At 43.0% G+C, this 23331-nt stretch overlaps 1 protein-coding gene across 1 annotated transcript; it reads left to right on the top strand.

The window, feature by feature from the left end:
* Positions 1-11058: 11058 nt before the first annotated feature.
* LOC139566683 (general transcription factor II-I repeat domain-containing protein 2A-like) lies at positions 11059-12492 on the top strand. Its single transcript, XM_071387938.1, has one exon. It carries the CDS (start codon positions 11059-11061, stop codon positions 12490-12492), a length of 1434 nt encoding a protein of 477 aa, XP_071244039.1.
* Positions 12493-23331: the final 10839 nt, after the last annotated feature.

The following is a 23331-nucleotide window of genomic DNA, read 5'->3' as shown; positions in this document are numbered from 1 at the left end:
CCCTTCACAGAACAGCGCAAACTGACTCTAACCCGAATAGAAAGAGGAGTGGGAGGCCTCGGTGCACAACTGAGCAAGAGGACAAGTACATTAAAGTGTCTAGTTTGAGAAACAGACGCCTCACAAGTCCTCAACTGGCAGCTTCATTAAATAGTACCCGCAAAACACCAGTCTCAGTGTCAACAGTGAAGAGGCGACTCCGGGATGCTGGCCTTGTAGGCAGAGTTGCAAAGAAAAAGACATATCTCAGACTGGCCAATAAAAAGAAAAGATTGAGATGGGCAAAAGAACACAGACACTGGACAGAGGAACTCTGCCTAGAAGGCCAGCATCCCGGAATAGCCTCTTCACTGAGACTGGGAAAAATAGGAGCTAGGAGAAACGCTGGTTGACTTGGCAAAACAAGACTAACTAGCACAGAGAGACAGGAATAAATACACCGGGGACTAATGGGGAAAACAGGAGACACCTGGAGCTGGTTGGAGACAATCACAGTGAAACAGATCAGGGCATGACAGAATAATGGTCTGGGACTGTTTTTCATGGATTGGGCTAGGTCTCTTAGTTCCAGTGAAGGGTATACAATGACATTCTAGACGATTCTCTGCTTTCAACTTTGTGGCAACAGTTTGGTGAGGGCCCTTTCCTGTTTCAGCATGACAATGCCTCTGCACAAAGCGAGGTCCATATAGAAATGGTTTGTTCGAGATCGGTGTGGAAGAACTTGACAGGCCTGCACAGACCCCTGACCTCAACCCCATCAAACACCTTTGGGATGAATGCAAGCCAGGCCTAATCGCCCAACATCAATGCCCGACCTCACTAATGCTCTTGTGCCTGAATGGAAGCAAGTCCCCGCAGCAACGTTCCAACATCTAGTGGAAAGCCTTCCCAGAAGAGTGGAGGCTGTTATAGCAGCAAAGGAGGGGCCAACTCCATATTAATGCCCATGATTTTGGAATGACACTTTCGACGAGCAGGTGTGTTATCATAATGGTTTCTGACTTATGGTCAGACTCGCTCAGGCATAACAAATTTAAACTTGCACCTTATTTCAATGCTTATAATAATAAGATTAGGCTATATCTTTACGTTAAAAAGTCTGTACGATTTCCAGTCATTCTAGTTAATTGAATACCCCTTGATCTTCAAGAATAGGACTGATAAATATGGAAATATAGATTAGCCAAATTGTTATACCTAAGTATAACCCCAAAAATAAGGATTTATAAGCCTACCTTGTTGTCATGGAGGACTGATTGGGCTGATTCCTTTGAGTTGAAAATGAAATGCTGCCCTCGGAATGGCATGCTTTGAGCACTACCGAAAAGTTATATTTGCATGTGAAAAATGTATGCCAGATGCTGCATTTACTATTAGCCTATTTTGTACGTTTTGATATCTCGATAATTTGCATCTGTTTAAGTCAATCAAAAGTGTGCAAGTTTGGCTTATGGATTTTTTTCTCAGAAAGGTGTCAAATATTTGTTTCGGAAACATCCTTTCTGCCTTTAAAAGTAATCCTACAAGTAATCATCTAGTTTTTCAAAAGTATCTGTAATCTGATTACAATATTTTTGCATGTAATGTAGAGGATTACAGTTACAGTTTTTTTGTAATACATTACTCCCCAACCCTGGCTATAAGGTAAATAGATGAATGAAATTCTGCATGTGGCTAATAGGAAATAAAGGAAGCAAGACGTTATGCTTATGATACGTTTGTATTCATTCCCACTACGCCCATTTAATATGAACAAAGTGAATGATGTTATGCTTGATGAAGTTAAACGAGCATTCAGACCAGCCCTCTTTATTGAACTAGTAAACTGCATTTATTTTTCAACCATGTTTTAAAGCAGTGAGCCCAATCAGTCCTCCATGATAAAAACAGAGTAGGCTAATAAAGTCCTTTGTTTTTGGGTTATGTTTAGCTAAAACAATTAGACTGATCTATATTTCCATATTTCCAAGACCTATTCTTGAAGATCAAGGGGCATTTAATTAATTGGAATGACAAAAAATCTGACGTTTAATGGGTGTTTAATGTACATACAGTTGAAGTCGGAAGTTTATATACTCTTAGGCTGGGAATGTGATGAAAGAAATAAAAGCTGAAATAAATCATTTTCTCTACTATTATTCTGACTTTTCACATTCTTAAAATAAAGTGGTGATCCTAACTGAACTAAGACAGGGAATTTTTAAGAGGATTAAATGTCAGGAATTGTGTAAAACCGAGTTTAAATGTATTTGACTAAGGTGTATGTAAACTTTCGACTTCAACTGTATCTATTTTGAAGTAGAAAGCAATGGATTAGAAGCCTACATAACCCATTAAGTAAAATGCAGCATCCATTTATGGCCAGCAATGTAAATTCTAACATTGATTTATCTTACAATGGATGTTGTTCAATTGGTAATGTTAATTGTTGTCTTCTTCTAATGCCTCTTAGGGGGAAAGTCATGTAAAAGTAATAGATTACTTTACTGAGTTTGGGTAATCCAAAACGTATGTTATTAATTAGAACGTTGTACTGTTAACTAGTAACTGAAAAAGATCATATTTGGAAAATACCCAACCCTGGTGTCCCAAAGTTCACCACCCTGAAACAGTTGCTAAAGTATCATTAGAATTGCTTATACTGCTTATTCTTTGTTCCCTCCGTTGACACGGAGTATCGATTTCCAGACCCAGGTGTCCGAAACACTTATGAACTATCCTGTGGTGTACCATTATTTCACCCACGTAGAAGTCAATAGTCGGTCGTTAAAAAACTGCATGAGGAGTTGTGTTATAAGATAGAGTTGGTAGAAAGGTCAGTACATTTATTCCGTACAGATTTCCTATTTTAAACTCTTTTTTTTTTACTCCCTTTCTTTTTGCCTCTCTCAGCTGGACTGCACCACACACAATCACGTAAACACACACACTCTGACTAACACTCAGAGACTCCACTCCTGAGACGAGGTCCATATTTTTCAGCTTGAACTTTCTGTACCCTCTGTTTGACTCACTCCCTTTTTTTTGTCTCTCTCTCTCCCTATAGTTTGGTAGAACCTTCCTCTGTTTCCAGGGACTTGCTCCATTGCATCGAAGGCAATTATCAAGAGGCTGAAAGTTATATGAACTGTCTCTTAATCTCTTATAGGGAAATTTCACTGCTAGACACCATTCTCCCTTGATTTTCGTGTTGGGAGAGTTCAACCAATGATGTCACGGTTTGACTGAGCCTGCTGTCTGATCAAATATTAATGGAGTCATGTTTTTAAGCAATTATTGTGACCTTTGTGTTTTGCCGATTGCACAATCACGCTAGTAGCGAGTACATATGGTTGCCCTCGTTCAATAGAGCCATAGGATTTGTCTCAACGATGTTCCTATCTGCCACGACATTGCAGGATATCTAGGTTGACAATTTTTCCTGGCTTTGTAAAGACTACAGCCTGACAGGAGCCCTACTTCCTTGTACAATTGTGCTAACACCCTCGAAGGTGAGCTTTTCAAAAGGGGCGTTACTAGTTTCATCAGGTTCATGGAAGCTATGTTACCGTGCACTGTCTATCCGAGATTGCTAAATAATTACAATGGCTGCTTCTGATGATATATGGCTGCTTCTTTCCAATATATATTTGTTGATGTTCTTTTACATAGGAATACTCTGCCGAGGAGTTGAGACAGCGAGAACAAGAATTGAGAGACCAACAAGCCGCCACCTTTGCTCCCGATCCTATGCGGGAGCCGCCACCTTTGCTCCCGTCCTATTCTGGACGTTCTCCAGAACCTCCCAGATCAATTGGGGGCAGCAGCCTAGACCAGCTGGACCAGGAGGGCAAATGATAAACAAGTAAGTTGTTTTGCTGTCCGTAGTTAGCTAGCAATATTGTAGCGGTATTTATTAGAGAGGGGTAAAGAAAGATTTTGTTCGGGCGCCAGGCAGGTATTAACCATGCCGAAAGGAAAAGAGTAGAACAGAGAGAGTACCACTACCAGACCCACACACATCAGCAGAAGAGACTGCCTAGAGTGTAGCCTGTTACCCGGATAGCCACAGGAGAGAAAAGAGAATACACACCCTATAAAACACACATCACAGCACAGTCCTTCCACAATTCTTGGTAACCCCACCAAGCATACCTCATACAATAATAATAATAATAATAATGGCAGAGCAATTAAACAGCAACTTCATACAAGAATGAACCCAGTCATCAGAGGATTTGCAATAATTTGTATTCTCTTCCAGTGGAGGAGTGCAGAGGGTATGAATCTGGGGGTGTTGATATACACAAAGGCCTTAAAAATGTCCACAATCTTCTCGGCCACATGTCCTTAGTACACCCCACAACACAGTTCAAATAATAATAATAATACACACTTTAAAGCAATCTCCCTTTTAACTACAATGTCCACCCAAATACTTCTGGCAGGGCAATAATAGTCCAGCTCCAATGAACTTCACTGGGAAGTGCATTAGGAAAATAGAGAGTGTTTCAGGGTAAAGCACTGGAATGATGGAGGGAAGAGAAAGAGAGAAAGGGAACAAGAGAGATCTTAGCTGTGGTCTTCAGGCATGCAGGTGTACTGTCTGACTGTCCGATGGTTTGTTGGTTTGTAGGTTAAAGCTTCGCAACAATGTTGCTACTAATCCATGCGAACCATAACCGTCGCGGTCCCAAACGAAAACAACCACGCCGGAGAGCGATCACACCGATGGTTGAGTTAAATACGTTATAAACTACATACGCTGAAAACAAACAAAACTTCTGCAGCATAGCACACACAATCAAAACTGTCGCGCCACCCAAGAGCTCCTCCCCAAAGAGCTGAACGAGCTCTCTTTTATTTCCTCCTTCCTTACTGCTCATGCGCTCTTAAAGTGGCAGCACACGTTACATAAAAAGGTACTGTATTCTAACGTTATAGCTGGCTAACGTTAGCTAGCTAGCCTCAGTGCATCTCTTTAGGACCAAAACTGGAGAAATGTTTTGAGGATGATGAGTAACTATATAGTCTTGGAGTAACTATACATGTGTGTTTATCTCACAAGCTAGCCTCTCTGGTACAAGTGGGACGGTAGCGTACCACCTCGAAAACAACCAGTGAAATTGCAGGGCTCCAAATTCAAAACAACAGAAATCCCATAATTAAAATTCCTCAAACATACAAGTATTATACACCATTTTAAAGATAAACGTCTTGTAAATCCAACCACAGTGTTCGATTTCAAAAAGGCTTTACTGCGAAAGCACACCAAACGATTATGTTAGGTCAGCGCCTAGTCACAGAAAACCATACAGCCATTTTCCAGCCAAAGACAGGAGTCACAAAAAGCCGAAATAGAGAAAATTAATCACTAACCTTTGATGATCTTCATCAGATGGCACTCATAGGACTTCATGTTACACAATACATGTATGTTTTGCTCGATAAAGTTCATATTTATATCCAAAAATCTCAGTTTACATTGGCGCGTTATGTTCAGAAATGCATTGTCTCAAACAAACATCCGGTGAAAGTGCAGAGAGCCACATCAAATAACAGAAATACTCATCATAAACATTGATAAAAGATACAAGTGTTAAACATACGAATAAAGATAAACTTCTCCTTAATGCAACCGCTGTGTCAGATTTCAAAAAGGTTTTACGGCGATTATGTTAGGTCAACGCCTAGCTACAGAAACCCATACAGCCATTTTCCAGCCAAGGAGAGGGCTTACAAAAGTCAGAAATAGCATTAAAATGTTTCACTTACCTTTGATGATCTTCATCTGGTGGCACTCCCAGGTCTCCATGTTAGACAATAAATGTTTCTTTTGTTCGATAATGTCACTCTTTATGACCAAAAACCTCCTTTTTGTTTGCGCGTTTTGTCCAGTAATCCGAATGCACAAGGCGCGTGCACTAAGTCCAGACGAAAAGTCACAAAAAAGTACAATAAAAGTTAGTAGAAACATGCCAAACGATGTTTAAAATCAATCCTGGGTTGTTTTTGTCATAAATAGTCAATAATATTTCAACTGGACAAAAGCTTCGTCAATAGGAAAGGAGAAACAAGAAAGGTGCTTTCCCGATCAGGCGCATGGCTGATGTCTGGAAATGTCCACTGACCTCTCATTGAAAGTGCTGTATCTCCCTCATTTGTCAGAGTAAAAGCCTGAAACAATGCCTAAAGACTGGCCACATGTAGAAGAAGCCATAGAGCTCGTGAACTTGGTCCTAAGTCTTTGTATGGTGGATAGGCTTTCAATGGAAAAATAGCCTTTCAAAATAATAGTACTTCCTGGTTGGATTTTCCTCGGGTTTTTGCCTGCCATATCAGTTCTGTTATACTCACAGACATTATTTTAACAGTTTTGGAAACTAGATTAGACTATTTTCTATCCAAATCTACTAATTATATGCATATCCTACCTTCTGGGCCTGAGTAGCAGGCAGTTTAATTTGCGCACGCTTTTCATCCAAACTTGTGTCTGGTTAAGCGAGCAGTGTGTGCAGAAGCAGTGTGGCTTGGCAGGGTCATGTTTTGGAGGACGCATGGCTCTCGTCCTTCGCCTCTCCCCAGTCCGTGAGTCCGTAGGGGAGTTGCAGCGATGGGACAAGGCTGTAACTACCAATTGGGGAGAAAAAGGGGTAAAAGTAAAAAAATATATATTTTTGTTTTAGCAGTAAGATTGTAGCTATTTACTTCCAAATACATTTTTTTTTTTTTTTTTGTCTTTTTTTTTTTAAATTTTATCCCCTTTTCTCCCCAATTTTCCGTGGTATCCAATCGCTAGTAATTACTATCTTGTCTCATCGCTACAACTCCCGTACGGGCTCGGGAGAGACGAAGGTCGAAAGTCATGCGTCCTCCGAAGCACAACCCAACCTAGCCGCACTGCTTCTTAACACAGCGCGCCTCCAACCCGGAAGCCAGCCGCACCAATGTGTCGGAGGAAACACCGTGCACCCGCCCCCTCGGTTAGCGCGCACTGCGCCCGGCCCGCCACAGGAGTCGCTGGAGCGCGATGAGACAAGGATATCCCTACCGGCCAAACCCTCCCTAACCCGGACGACGCTAAGCCAATTGTGCGTCGCCCCACGGACCTCCCGGTCGCGGCCGGCTGCGACAGAGCCTGGGCGCGAACCCAGACTCTGGTGGCGCAGCATAGCACTGCGATGCAGTGCTCTAGACCACTGCGCCACCCGGGAGGCCCTACTTCCAAATACATTTAATGAATGAATGAATTGATCCAGAAGTCAAATCAAATCTAATTTTATTGGTCACATACACATGGTTAGCAGATGTTAATGTGAGTGTACAGTAGTTGTAACACCTATTTTGAGAAAATGGCCCTGGATTGTTTTGGTACACCTACTGGAGAGCTCTACTTTGTCTACACCAATTCAGCATCATTCACACCCTCTTAAGCCTTAGCCCCGCTCATCTCTTTAAGGATTCACATGTGAGGCCATGTGCCAAACAGTGTACAATTTTACATTTACATTTAAGTCATTTAGCAGACGCTCTTATCCAGAGCGACTTACAAATTGGTGCATTCACCTTATGATATCCAGTGGAACAACCACTTTACAATAGTGCATCTAACTCTTTTAAGGGGGGGGGGGGGTTAGAAGGATTACTTTATCCTATCCTAGGTATTCCTTAAAGAGGTGGGGTTTCAGGTGTCTCCGGAAGGTGGTGATTGACTCCGCTGACCTGGCGTCGTGAGGGAGTTTGTTCCACCATTGGGGTGCCAGAGCAGCGAACAGTTTTGACTGGGCTGAGCGGGAACTGTACTTCCTCAGAGGTAGGGAGGCGAGCAGGCCAGAGGTGGATGAACGCAGTGCCCTTGTTTGGGTGTAGGGCCTGATCAGAGCCTGAAGGTACGGAGGTGCCGTTCCCCTCACAGCTCCGTAGGCAAGCACCATGGTCTTGTAGCGGATGCGAGCTTCAACTGGAAGCCAGTGGAGAGAGCGGAGGAGCGGGGTGACGTGAGAGAACTTGGGAAAGTTGAACACCAGACGGGCTGCGGCGTTCTGGATGAGTTGTAGGGGTTTAATGGCACAGGCAGGGAGCCCAGCCAACAGCGAGTTGCAGTAATCCAGACGGGAGATGACAAGTGCCTGGATTAGGACCTGCGCCGCTTCCTGCGTGAGGCAGGGTCGTACTCTGCGAATGTTGTAGAGCATGAACCTACAGGAACGGGTCACCGCCTTGATGTTAGTTGAGAACGACAGGGTGTTGTCCAGGATCACGCCAAGGTTCTTAGCACTCTGGGAGGAGGACACAATGGAGTTGTCAACCGTGATGGCGAGATCATGGAACGGGCAGTCCTTCCCCGGGAGGAAGAGCAGCTCCGTCTTGCCGAGGTTCAGCTTGAGGTGGTGATCCGTCATCCACACTGATATGTCTGCCAGACATGCAGAGATGCGATTCACCACCTGGTTATCAGAGGGGGGAAAGGAGAAGATTAATTGTGTGTCGTCTGCATAGCAATGATAGGAGAGACCATGTGAGGATATGACAGAGCCAAGTGACTTGGTGTATAGCGAGAATAGGAGAGGGCCTAGAACAGAGCCCTGGGGGACACCAGTGGTGAGAGCACGTGGTGCGGAGACAGATTCTCGCCACGCCACCTGGTAGGAGCGACCTGTCAGGTAGGACGCAATCCAAGCGTGGGCCGCGCCGGAGATGCCCAGCTCGGAGAGGGTGGAGAGGAGGATCTGATGGTTCACAGTATCAAAGGCAGCCGATAGGTCTAGAAGGATGAGAGCAGAGGAGAGAGAGTTAGCTTTAGCAGTGCGGAGCGCCTCCGTGACACAGAGAAGAGCAGTCTCAGTTGAATGACTAGTCTTGAAACCTGACTGATTTGGATCAAGAAGGTCATTCTGAGAGAGATAGCAGGAGAGCTGGCCAAGGACGGCACGTTCAAGAGTTTTGGAGAGAAAAGAAAGAAGGGATACTGGTCTAGTTGTTGACATCGGAGGGATCGAGTGTAGGTTTTTTCAGAAGGGGTGCAACTCTCGCTCTCTTGAAGACGGAAGGGACGTAGCCAGCGGTCAAGGATGAGTTGATGAGCGAGGTGAGGTAAGGGAGAAGGTCTCCGGAAATGGTCTGGAGAAGAGAGGAGGGGATAGGGTCAAGCGGGCAGGTTGTTGGGCGGCCGGCCGTCACAAGACGCGAGATTTCATCTGGAGAGAGAGGGGAGAAAGAGGTCAAAGCACAGGGTAGGGCAGTGTGAGCAGAACCAGCGGTGTCGTTTGACTTAGCAAACGAGGATCGGATGTCGTCGACCTTCTTTTCAAAATGGTTGACGAAGTCATCAGCAGAGAGGGAGGAGTACTACAATCAAAGATTTCAAGACTAAAGCCTGGTTTATACTACGTCAGTTGCGGCAGTGACATCCTTAACATTCTGTTGTCATCTGACGTCAAACTTGTCATTGTCGTTATGGAAAAGTATAAACACAAAAACGACAGGCTGTATGACATCAGCAGCCTGGTGGTCCAAAATAGCGTAACTGGTGTATTTTAACACCAATACCAATATTTTAACACCAATAAACCCTTCCGGTTAAAAAGGAATTTAGTATATGTCAATCAAGCAAACCAGGCAACTAAAAGCAACTTTTTAAACAAAATGTAGGTTAGTTTCTAGCTTTTTTGCTAGCTAACGTTAAGTAAGCTGGCTAGCCAGTTCAAATAATGATGATATCATATACCTGACAACGTCTTAACTTTAGCTCATTTGTATTCAATTTTACAGGGAAATAAATTCACAACAAGATCATTATTTACAAGTTAATAGCGAGCTAATTGAAAAATAGCTTATGGTTGTGAGTGTGACGAAAAAAAAGCAGGGCATTCTACCAGAGAATTTTAGAACTTGGACACTGTCTCGTTGGCCTAACGTTATATCCTAATCTGACTTTGGTGCAGGTCATGTTGTTCTTCACATTACCATCTCTGGTAAACGCACACTATATCAAATAAAATCAAAATCAATCAAATGCCTGAATTTTCTCCATCTCCTTAGCTATCATAATCTGCTTCCACTGGGCATTCCACTGATTTCAAAACTCGGTAAACCAACAAGGCTCGTAATTTAACAATTGTATTCATATTTATAGATATCATACAAGTGTGTTATTAAGGCACATGAAAGTTAATTTGTTCCAGAAGGATTTTCTGCCAAAATCGAATTTTGAGAATATATATTTATTTTTGTTCAAATGCCTCTCCTGTGAATTAGTGACGTGCGACATACGCCTAGTTTCCTGAAATTAGTCACATATGGATGGTGTGTTGGTTGAATGTCCCAGGCAGGTTCCAGAATGTTCTTCAGCTGGTGAACCTCACCTTATGTTGGGCTATGGCAGCTCGTTTATCAAGCTTTGGCGCTGTGGCGATGTTGGCAAGAATGTTCGGTTTAGGGAGTTGTGACTCTAGCTCAGACATGGGCAAACTACGGCCCGCGGGTCACATACGGCCCGTTAGGCTTTTTAATCCGGCCCGCCGAACTTGTCCAAATTATAGTAAAAACCTCCTTTTTTTCCCCTTTCCCTGCAATGCCCACGTTTCCCCAATAGATGGCGCACTCAAAACACATTGACCGTTGTTGGAGTGGCGCGTATTTCTCTTTATTTCACTTTAATTTTCACTTCGTTTCACGTCACCATTAAGCCCTTCTGTGAAAATGAGCGGACCAAAGAGAAGGAAAGTGGACAGCGAATGCCGAGTGTTTAATAAGGAGTGGACAACAAAATACTTCTTCACTGAAGTCCGATCAACGGCTGTATGTCTGATATGCCAAGAAGCTGTTGCGGTTTTCAAAGAGTACAATATCAGCCGTCACTTTGCCACGAAGCATGCAAACTATGCTAGCAAGCAGTCAACACAAGAACGGGCGGCTACTGCTCAGAGGTTGGCAGCTAATTTACAGAGTCAACAGAACTTTTTTCACCGACAAACTGCAATTCAAGAGTCAAGTACCAAGGCAAGTTATTTGCTGGCATTCAAATTAGCAAAGGCTAGCAAGCCTTTCTCCGAAGGCGAGTTTTTGAAAGAGTGCATGGTAGAGACAGCAGGTCTCTTGTGTCCGGAGAGCAAAGCCAAGTTTGAAAAAATCAGTTTAGCACGCAGGACAGTGACTCGCCGCGTGGAACTGATTGACGAAGATATAGTCAGCGAGTTAAACAAAAAGGCGGAGTCCTTTAAGTTATATTCACTAGCACTGGATGAAAGTAACGACATAAAAGACACTGCTCAGCTCCTAATTTTTATCCGAGGGATTAACGACAGTTTTGAGATAACGGAGGAGCTTTTGAGCATGGAATCACTGAAAGGGAAAACGCGAGGAGAGGACTTATATGAACAGGTGTCTGCTGTCATCGAGAGAATGAAGCTACCTTGGAGTAAACTTGCCAATGTCACCACGGATGGATCGCCAAATTTAACTGGAAAAAACATCGGGCTGCTGAAAAGAATCCAGGATAAAGTGAAAGAAGAAAACCCTGACCAGGATGTTATTTTACTTCACTGCATCATTCATCAGGAGTCTCTGTGTAAGTCTGTATTGCAGCTTAATCACGTCGTGGATCCAGTTGTAAAACTTGTTAACTTCATACGAGCAAGGGGACTTAATCATCGTCAGTTCATTACGTTCCTGGAAGAAACTAATGCGGATCACCAGGACCTACTTTACCACTCTCGCGTCCGCTGGTTAAGTTTGGGGAAAGTGTTTCAACGAGTCTGGGAGCTCAAAGACGAGATTCGCTCATTTTTTTATTTAATGGGGAAATCCGAAGAATTCCCCGAGCTGAGCGACAAAAACTGGCTTTGTGACTTTGCGTTTGCTGTGGACATATTTTCACACATGAATGAGCTGAACGTGAAGCTACAGGGGAAAGATCAGTTTGCGCACGACATGTACACAAATGTGAGAGCCTTCAAATCCAAGCTGGTTTTATTCTCCAGGCAAATGTCAAACAAATCTTTCGCACATTTCCCCACACTAGCCGTGCAGAAAGAGGCCGCCCGAAATGCGAAGAAATACTGCAAATCACTGGACGATCTGCACAGAGAATTTTGCCGTCGGTTCTGTGATTTTGAAAAAATTGACAAGTCACTTCAACTGGTGTCCTGTCCCCTGTCACAAGACCCCGAATCAGCACCGCAGGAGCTGCAATTGGAACTGATCGATCTTCAGTCTGACTCCGTCTCAAAGGAGAAGTTCAAGTCTCTTAAACTGAATGACTTTTACGCTTCACTTAACGAGACCGCGTTTCCAAACCTCCGGAGGACGGCGCAGAAGATGCTGGTGTTGTTTGGCTCGACCTACGTGTGTGAGCAGACGTTTAGCGTCATGAAAATCAACAAAGCCCATCACAGATCCAAGTTAACTGACCAACACCTCAGATCTGTCCTGAGAATTGCCACAACAAAACTAACTCCAGACTTTGATGCACTGGCAAAAAAGGGAGACCAACAACACTGTTCCCACTGAAATGGTGAGTTTTTCTGCTGTGTTATGAAAAAATGCATATGGAAAGTTTGGAAGTGCGTCTTTTAATTAAGAGCAATGCGCATTTACGCACAGCAGCGGTACAGTAGCTTTATTAACACGCCGCACATCGCTCTTAATTTAAATTTAAATTTTCAGCTGCAGGTAGGATATTTAATACAGCCTATGTCTGTGTGCTTGGCAACGATACACGTGTACTGTTTGCGCGTGAAGGCGAGGGCGTCCGTGGCGAGTTTGTAGAGCGCGCGGTCAGGACAATCCATCCATGATTTTGCGGAGTTTAACACAAGTAGATATTATTGAGCTTGAGTATTTCGTTGTGTAATAATATGTTTTGAATGTTGAAAGTGATTCCATTTTTCAATAAATGTTGATTTCTTTAACTTTGCACCTTCGATTGAAACTTATTAAAAACAGACGCAATCTTGATAAATCACAGTGCGTATGTTATTTTAATCTATTTACATTTCCTCATCCCGGTATCTGCGAAATAGTGTGTAAATGCCATATCTTGCATATTGCTTGAGACAAATTTATTAACTGATAAGGGCTATTTTTCACATTTGAAAGACAGTTAATAAATTGGGTTGTAGTGTTCTTACTGTGCTATGAGGTTTGCACACACTACATTTAATGCTTTAGTATATCCGGCCCAAACACTCCCTCCAAATGCTCCTGCCCCGGCCCCTCTGTCAAATTTTAGAACCCATTGTGGCCCGCGAGTCAAAAAGTTTGCCCACCCCTGCTCTAGCTGCTTATAGACCACGATTTTGTCCTTTCTGCACTCCACAGCCAGGTGGACAAGCCTCTCCGTGAAGTGGTGGGTTCTGGGCTCGTACACTTTCTTCACCATCCACTGCTTTGACCTCTTGCAGATTTGTCTCCTGGAAAAACATGAAGACATGTATGTAATAAGACTTAATATTTCCTGTGGTAACAATGTAAGAAATAATATATAAAAAAACAAAATGGTGAAAAGTTTCCTAAGGACTCGAAGCAAGGCGACCATCTCTGTAATCCCAGAAGGCGACCCAAAACAACTGAGCCGCAGAAGGGGCAGACAGAGCGGCCTCCTGGTCAGGCTCCGTAGATGTGCACATCGCCCACCACTCCTGTATATACTACTCGCCAATGTCCAGTCTCTTGACAACAAGGTAGACGAAATTCGAGCAAGGTTTGCCTTCCAGAGAGACATCAGAGATTGTAACATTCTATTTTTCACGGAAACATGGCTCTCTCGGGATATGATGTCGGAATCGGTTCAGCCACCGGGCATCTCCATGCATCGCGCCGACAGAGATAAACACCTCTCTGGGAAGAGGAAGGGCGGGGGTGTATGCTTCATGATTAACTTCTTATGGCTGAAGGGGCAGTATTGAGTAGCTTGGATGAAAGGTGCCCATATCAAACGGCCTGCTCCTCAGTCATAGTTCCTAATATTTGCATATTATTAATAGTATTGGATAGAAAACACTCTAAAGTTTCTAAAACTGTTTGAATTATGTCTGTGAGACTCATATTGGCAGGCAAAATCCTGAGTTGAAATCAAAACAGGAAGTCAGAAATCTGAGCCTGTATTTATTCACCAGAGTCCCTAAAGAAATCCACTTCAGCTATTAATGATGTTGCACTGCCTAGGGGTTCCACTAGATGTCAGCAATCAATAGAAATTATAATGAGACTTCTATGATGTTGTGGGAGAGAATGAGAGCAGAATCAGTCAGGTGTCCATCAAGCAGCCATTTCCTGATCATGCTTTTTCTTCATGGAAGCCACTGACGTTCCATTGCTCACGAAGAGAACAAAGAATACTCCGGTTGGAACTTTATTGAAGCTATATGTTAAAAACATCCTAATGATTGATTCAGTACTTAGTTTGAAATGTTTCTTCGACCGGTAATATCACATTTTGAAGTTTTTCTCCGATATAAAGCTGACCAGAATTAGCGTTTGGACATGTTTACCAAACGCGCTAACAATTGGACATAAATAACAGATTTCTTTGAACAAAACAAACATTTATTGTGGACCTGGGATTCCTGGTGTGCTTTCTGATGTATATCATTAAAGGTAAGGGAATATTTATCATGTATTTTCTGGTTTCTGTTGAGTCCAACATGGTGGCTAATTTGGCTAATCACCTGAGCTCCGTCTCAGATTATTGCATGGTTTATATTTCCGTAAAGTTTTTTTTAAATCTGACACAGCGGTTGCATTAAGGAGAGGTATATCTATAATTCAATGTGTATAACTTGTATTATCATCTATATTTATGATGAGTATTTATGTTGAAACGATGGGCTATGCAAAGTCACTTGATGTTTTTGCAACTAGTGAATCTAGTCGCCTCAATGTATACACATGGAATTATAGATATACCTCTCCTTAATGCAACCGCTGTGTCAGATTTCAAAAAGACTTTACGGAAAAATAAACCATGCAATAATCTGAGATGGAGCTCAGATGAATAGCCAAATTAGCCGCCATGTTGGACTCAACAGAAACCAGAAAATACATGATAAATGTTTCCTTACCTTTGATGAATTCATCAGAATGCAGTCCTAGGAATCCCAGGTCCACAATAAATGCTTGATTTGTTCGTTCATGTCCGTTATTTATGTCAAATTAGCTACTTTCGAATTGTTTACCAAACACCCTAACCAAAGTCTCAAAGCGCGACCACTATAACGTGACGAAATGTCCAAACATTCCGTTACAGTCAGTAGAAACATGTCAAACGATGTACTGAATCAATCTTTAGAATGTTGTTAACATACATCTTGAATAACGTTCCAACCGGAGAATTACATCGACTTCAATTGAGAGAAGGAACGGAGCTCACTCTCACGTAAACGCGCCAGTTCAATGCGTGGGCACCTCATGGCAGTGATTACTAATTTCTGTCTCCTTTGACCCCCCTTCACATTAGAGTCATCAGACTTAGTTCTATTGACATCTAGTTGAAGCCGTAGGAAGTGAAAACTCATCCATATCTCTCTGTATTTTCAATGAGAGCTTGGTTGAAAATATGGCACCCCCAGAAAAAATCCAAACAGGAAGTGGAACTTCTCAGGTTTTTGCCTGCCATATGAGTTCTGTTAATCTCACAAACTTTAGAGTGTTTTCTATCCAATACTAATAATACTATGCATATATTAGCAACTATGACATAGGAGCAGGCCGTTTACTCTGGGCACCTCTGTGCACCTTTCATCCAAGCTACTCAATACTGCCCCTTCAGCCATAAGAAGTTCATACAAAACAGAGTAGACTGTCTTTTGGCTTTTCTGATTGAAAATATAACATCATTATGCAGTCATTGATGAATACTAGCCTGCATGTTTGAATCTGGCCATTTGTGAGAGATCAGTGGTCAAACCTTTGTCTAACACAATTATCAAGAGGTCTTCAAACACAACTGAGTCCATGGCCAGCCACTTCTTCTTGCCGCGGTCATCATCGGACAGGTCAGGGTGTTGGCAGTGGACTTCTTCCCCCTCCTGTGTCCAGCTGTGTGCCTCACAGATGTGCTTGAGAACGGAGGCCCAGCTTCTTCAAAGACAAACGACATACACTGAGTATACAATACATCAGGAACACTTTCCTAAAATTGGTTTGGACCCCCTTTTGCCCCCAGGACAGCCTCAATTCGTTGGGGCATGGTCTACAAGGTGTCGAAAGCGTTCCACAGGGATGCTGGCCCATGTTGTCTCCAATGCTTTGTCCTGCTGTGTGTGTGAAACCCAGCAGCGTTGCAGTTCTTGACACACTCACACTGGTGCGTCTGAGACCTACTTCCGTCCCCCTGTTAATAGACACTTAAATATTTTGTCTTGCCCATTTACCCTCTGTGTGCAATTCATTCACAATCCATGTCTCAAGGCTTACAAATTATTCTTTAACCTGTCTCCTCCCCTACACTGATTGAGGTGGATTTAACAGGTGAAATCAATAAGGGATCATAGCTTCCCCCTGGATTCACCTGGTCAGTCTATGTCATGGAAAGAGCAGGTGCTCCTAATGTTTTATACACTCAGTGTATAGCTCCCAAACGCAGCGAACGACAAACCTCCAATCTCTTCTATTTCTCACGGATGTGCAGGAATGTGTTTGTGCAGTGTGTGTGCATGGGTGTGTGTGAACGTGCATGTGTGTGTGTGTGTGTACCTCTAGATGCTGCAGCATACAGTATTATGGCAAACCCCCATTTAAAGAAGAGAAGAGGAATATTCCCTCTACTGAGTCTGTTTGTTCTATCCTAACACTACCATTTGTATTGTTATTTGTGTGCTTTTGTCCCCATGGTGATCTCATGCATTATTGAAGGGTTCTCAGCATATGAAAGCTGGGTAATTAAGTGAATTTCTGGTTCTTTGTGAATATTCCCAATGTCTCCCCAGCTTTTTGGCCTTTTTGTTCATCCTTGGATCTAATATGCAAAACCTAGGGCAAGGTCCAACTTCAATTAGACTACCGGGCATGCAGGGAGGGGTGTGTGTTATATATAAATAAGCAAGACACACACACACACACACATACTATAAACACACACACACATGTGTCTAAACTGAGCCTCTTCAGAGTTAAAGACAGTAGCAGCCCCACCGTCTGAACTAAGGTCAGCTTTATTTAAGGAGCAGACAGCCAGACTCCAGGACCCAGAAGGCTGTGGGGATGATGGACTCAGAGAGAAGACAAGAGAAGAGGGGGAGGGAGAGGGAGAGGAGTTTAAATTTTAGCCTCTGTTGCCATGGAAGTCCTGCTGAACCAGAATCCAGACACTAACAGAATATATTAATATGAGACACAGACAGACAGACTGTAACGGCAGCCTTCCCCTCTCTTCACGAGAAGAGAGAGTGTAACAGGGATCGGACCAAGACGCAGCGTAGCTCGTGTTCAACATGTTTAATTAACAAGACGAATACTGTGAACACTTACAAATACTACAAAATAACAAATGTGGCAAACCGAAACAGCCCTATCTGGTGCAGAGAAAACACAGAGACAGGAAACAACCACCCACAAAATCCCAACACAAAACAAGCCACCTATATATGATTCCCAATCAGAGACAACACAAAACATCTGCCTCTGATTGAGAACCATATTAGGCCAAACATAGAAACGGACAAACTAGACACACAACATAGAATGCCCACCCAGCTCACGTCCTGACCAACACTAAAACAAGCAAAACACATAAGAACTATGGTCAGGACGTGACAGACAGACAGACAGAGAAAAAAAAAGTATCGAGCTCATCTCTGGGAGTGGAGCCTCTGAGTGTGTGTTAGAGTATTCATGTTTACATGTGTGTGGTGCAGCCCAGCTGTGAGACAGAGATGAGGTGGTCCCATTAGGTAATGATATGTTATCGTCATGACAATAAAGAGTTTACTGCTGGGCGTCTGTGGTCTACTCGAGGCAAACCCCGACCTCTGTCTACAGGGAACTGAATATCTCATAGTTGCAAGGAGAAACCAAAAGGCCATGTGAGTCCATTACGTTTGTACTGTAGTTTACTGTAGAGCATGGGGAGTCTTTTGGGATATTCACATTGAACCACAAATTGACTTCATTGCCCATATACTGAGAAGACTTGTATGAGTTCATACAGCCAAGATGTTTTTTTATTTCTAAATGGTATGTTTCAGTGTAAAGTTATCTGAGCTTATGTGCCAGTGTTGTGTGTCAATTCCATCTCAATTCACTCAATTTAGGAGGTGAGTTGAAATGAATATCACTTGCTGAAAATTCTTTATTGAAAATAATGGGCACATTTTGAATTAAATGAGTCAGTTTCCAATTCGTCCTCTGGATGAACTAAATAGAGTTGAATCCGACCCCAATCCATGACCGTAACTTCAGATGACTTTACACTGATGAAGTTTGCTCTGATGGTCAGTCAAGTAATGGATGCTATTCCAAAGAGGCCCGGTCAGTAGGGAATCACGTGCAATATCAAACAAATCTTTTTTTTTGGTGGGACTCAGTGAATCAACGTTCCTTTTCCTCTCTTCTGTTTCCTCTCCTTTCTCTGATCTCCTCTCTCCACAAGAACTTTATGAAACCAGTCCAGAATCTCTACAGGAATCAATTTAATGAAGTCCAACAAAGAGGCCCAGACAGTAGATACACTCAGGGACATTCTCACAGTCTAACACAGGGGTATCAAACATGTGGGACCGCGGGGGGGAACGAACTCAATATACTTTAAAATCACTAAAAACCCATTTCAAGCTGTGTAGATATGATAATGGACCTATATTCAAACAGTTTCTTGACTGTCCAGCTCGCTAATAATCACTAAAAACTCAGAGAGCATTGAAAATTCCAAGAACGACCAGTGCAGCCCCCGGGGCAAAATGAGTTCAACACCCCTGGTCTAACATAAAGAACACAATTAATGGAACACTGGTCTTTGACAACAGCGCTACAGAAGGCTGGTGTGTCTATCGTTGACATTTTTTGTCAATTTAAATCACCGCCCACACCCTCATACTACAGCAATGGACCCATGGTTAGAGCGTTGGGCCAGTAACCGAAAGGTTGCTGGATCGAATCCCGGGGCTGACAAGGTAAAAATCTGTCGTTCTGCCCCTGAGCAAGGCAGTTAACCCACTGTTCCCCGGGCGCCGAAGACGTGGACGTCGATTATGTCAGCCCCCGCACCTCTCTGATTCAGAGGGGTTGGATTAAATGTGGGAGACATGTTTCAGTCGAATGCATTCAGGTGTACAACTGACTAGGTGTCCCCCTTTCCCCCTAGAGAAGAAACTCATGTTGAGAGACTTCTGACAGAATGAAACCTAACCAATCTAAGTAACATAATTAAAGAATCCTCATCAGAATCTGTCAGTTTAAGCTAGCGATATCTGTTTTTTTGTATCCACTGCATCCACCGATGTCGCACTTCCACATCTGCAGTGAAAGGTGGCAGAGTTAGAGCGTTGTTTGTCAGACCATGAGACATCCCGAAAAACGATCTTCTCATGACTTGTCTGAAAGTAACCAGTACCAGTTAAAAAAAAATATATAATAATAATAATATACAGTTGAAGTCGGAAGTTTACATACACTTAGGTTGGAGTTATTAAAACTCGTTTTTCAACCACTCCACAAATGTCTTGTTAACAAATTATAGTTTTGGAAAGTCGGTTAGGACATCTACTTTGTGCATGACACAAGTAATGTTTCCAACAATGTTTTACAGACAGATAATTTCACTTATAATTCACTGTTTCACAATTCCAGTGGGTCAGAAGTTTACATACACTAAATTGACTGTGCCTATAAAACAGCTTGGAAAATTCCAGAAAATTATGTCATGGCTTTAGAAGCTTCTGAAAAATATGTATTGTATTTTAACAGCAACAGTTCCAACCTAGACTTTCTTTCCACAATCATTTCTACAGTAAGATGTACAGTAGGCCTGATCATTTTTCGTCTGTACTGTTACTTAGGGTTGCACTATCAAAAAGCCTGTGTGTGTGTTCTGTTATTCATCTGTGTAATGTGATCAGTCCGTTTATTCCAGTTCAGAATGAATGAAGTTATTGTATTTTAACAGCAACAGTTCCAACCTAGACAGATATGTAACAGTCTTTTTAATGGGGGAAAATAAACAGATATTTCATTTCATTTCTATTAGTTTTTATCTATATTTCATTTGTTTTTGGCATAAGGTCAATGAAATGTACCGATATGTATGTTTAGTTGCATATTTTCCTAAGCTTGGGTCTCAGGAAAACACAGAATTTCTCATTTGGGTCCCAGGCTGAAAAAGTTTAAGAACCCCTGATATAGGTTCCAAACCCATCAAAACCAGTACAATGCACAGTCCAGTCACATGGAAGCCAGTACTATGCAGGATTCTAACCCACTGAAACTCTAGTACATGACTAGCTGAACCTTCAGTACATAGGGTCCTAACCCACTGAAACCCACCAGTCTTATGTAAGGTCCTGTCCCACTTCTCTCTGTGCTGAAATGGTTACGGCAGTGGTGATATTGCAGATATACTTAGATCACAGTCACCAGAAAGCCCCCAGACAGTCACTTAGAGCCATCAGTGATCTGACAGTCTGGACAAGTACAGCTCCATTAATCTCTTCATTTCTTTTCTCCTCTCCAAACACAGCGTTTCCTCTTCCTCAATCCCCTCATTCATTACCATTCTGTTGTTCTAAGACTTTGTCTGGGATCAATGTGCTATTTACTTCCTAATGAAAGGCTGCAGTGGCCCCAAATGAAGACAGAGAAGTACTGCATGAATTGACACGCTTTCCTTTCATCTGTGTTATTCGGGAACAGAACTAATATTTATCTGTCTAATTGTCTCACTGGCAATGCAAAGCGGACGTATCTTTTGGGCTGTTTCTTCACCGTGGCATAAAGTGCGGACAGACAGGCTATTAACAATAGATAGAGAGTAAATATATCTGCATGATGATCCATGTCCTTATTTCCATATAATAAGCTCCTCTCTGCACCTCACTGCCCATAAATCCATGAATTAGAATGGGTAATGATGATTAGAGAAGAGAGATGGCACGCCTCGGCCTAATCAGACGTCCTGAGGTCATAGCATGTTGGCTGGTTGGCTAGAGTTCCACTCCCATTGTGATGAGTCAGATTCAGCAGATGGGTTCTTCTCCCCATTGTGTCTCAGCCTTCCTCCGCCTGGGTTCTGCCTGTGTTCCATGTGTTACTGTTGGAACTGGAACAACAAGCCCACAACGCACACACCCAGAACACACACTGCAGGAAACACACCCACACACACACACACACACACACACACTGTGTGTCATCATCAGGAATCACACACATTAATCAAACAGTAGAGCAACGCTACAATGCATCACCAGAAGACAACAGCGCAGAGCTGTCTTTCAGGAGAGATGACATCTCTTTTTCACTGTCTCTCCTCAAACACCAACATGAGATAGAAGTGAGTTAATGAATTAATAAAAATATCAAAGACATGTTATCCAGAGAGCTTATCTTCCCCTCTGGTTAAGCTCTTTGTCTGTTAGCTTAAGCCTGTATTGGAGCTCCTGTGTCCACAATACCTGTTGTCCAGGAGAGACAGTGTGGTCTCTTTACGATGAAACACGGCCTGGGAGGAGGAGTGATGTATGAGTCACTGTGGAGTCCCACTGCAGGTAGAACAGACCAGATGGCTGGATTAGAGCTGCTCCTTCTCTAATGTTTTAGAACTATCTGACCACAAGTTATCTATTGTCTGCCTGCTTGCCTGTCTGCCATCCTACCTACCAGTCTGCCTGCCTCTTTCCCTGACTGCTCTCTCTGTTTGTCTGCACGTCTAGCTATCTGTCTGTCTCTGTTTGTCTATTTGTCTGTCTGCCTGCCTGCCTGCCTGCCTGCCTGCCTGCCTGCCTGCCTGACTGCCTGACTGCCTGCCTGACTGCCTGACTGCCTGACTGACTGCCTGCCTGACTGCCTGTCTGTCTGTCTCAATTTGTCTACCCATCTAGCCGTCTGTCTGGGGAAGCTGTCTTGCAGCTTGGAGTCTAAGAACACCTCTAAAGCCAGAGGTCTCAGTCTTTGGACAGGAGATGAATTTAGTTTGGCCAGATTACAACGCCTTTCCCCAAATGGCAGCCGAAGATTTTATTTGGCCCCCCAAGTTTTATTATTTTTATTTTTGGACATAAAAAGGTTGTAAAAACTGTCTGTACCAAAGTATTCCCACGCATAATAGAGAGATATAGAGTATATGATCGTACACAAATGTAAGCAAGGTTTGAAAGTATTATGTTTTAGTCAAATAATATATCTGTTTGGGCTTTTTTTGGTCAATTTGCAGTCCCCCGACCATCCGCTTAAGAACAACATTGGCCTTAAGAATCTACTGTAGCTGATGATCCCTGACCTAGAGAGTACATATGCAGCACTTTGTGACCAAAACAAAGGACACAGCAGATGTTTGTGTGTGTGTGGGCATGTGTATTGTGTGTATGTGCAAGGGTGTAGGAGTGAGATAAAGTTTTGTCTTCGCCCAACGTTTTTTCATTAAGCTTTTCGCTTCGGACGCTTTCATCTGCTCCACCACGCACCTATCTAGTAAGGTTGACCGCCTCCTCTCCTACAGCCTCCCGACTAAAGCTTGAACCAAGCGGGTGTGACACCTACTCCTGTTGCCTGCTGCACTGCTACTTGGATCCCACCGGGAGATCTGCTCCTAGTCTGCCTTGGGCTATCTCCCCCTGTCTGGTACAGGTACCCCTGCCATACTCCCCCCTCTATACCAAGCTTTCACTCGCCTCCAGCACACACGCACATACACACACACACCGCAGACTTTGGACTGATCTGAATTTTATGCAGGCTAATTAACTTGTGAAGCTAATTATGTGAGCTTCACTCAGCAAAGCTTTAATTAACTAGCATAGGCCTTCTGTTTATTTATCTCAGACTTTTATAGCCTACTGGACTCATAGAGAGCTACTCTCTCAATTCATTGGGGCGAATGACTCTTTGAAATTTTTTCTTGTGCTATATGCTATTTGCTCTATGACTCCTGCGTGCTTTGTTGACTCAGATCTTGCTTATTTACCCGACCGTGGGACATATAATGTTTGTTCACTCCCACTCTCGCGACTCTGCCACTCTATTGGTTACACGGACTCTTGGCCTCCCATCCTATTCTAACCACCTCTCGCCGGCTTTATATTCATGCTACCTAATGAAATTGCTGTACAAGATAATCTTGTTGCCATCTGATGCAATTCAAATGTCATAAAAAATCAACACTGTAGAGTTCTCCCTGTCCTCTACAATGCCCGGATTGTA

The sequence above is a fragment of the Salvelinus alpinus genome, chromosome 39 (assembly GCF_045679555.1).
Source record: "Salvelinus alpinus chromosome 39, SLU_Salpinus.1, whole genome shotgun sequence".
NCBI lineage: Eukaryota > Metazoa > Chordata > Actinopteri > Salmoniformes > Salmonidae > Salvelinus > Salvelinus alpinus.
Note: the sequence above shows the minus strand (reverse complement) of the source record. Positions and strands in the feature narration are given on the sequence as shown.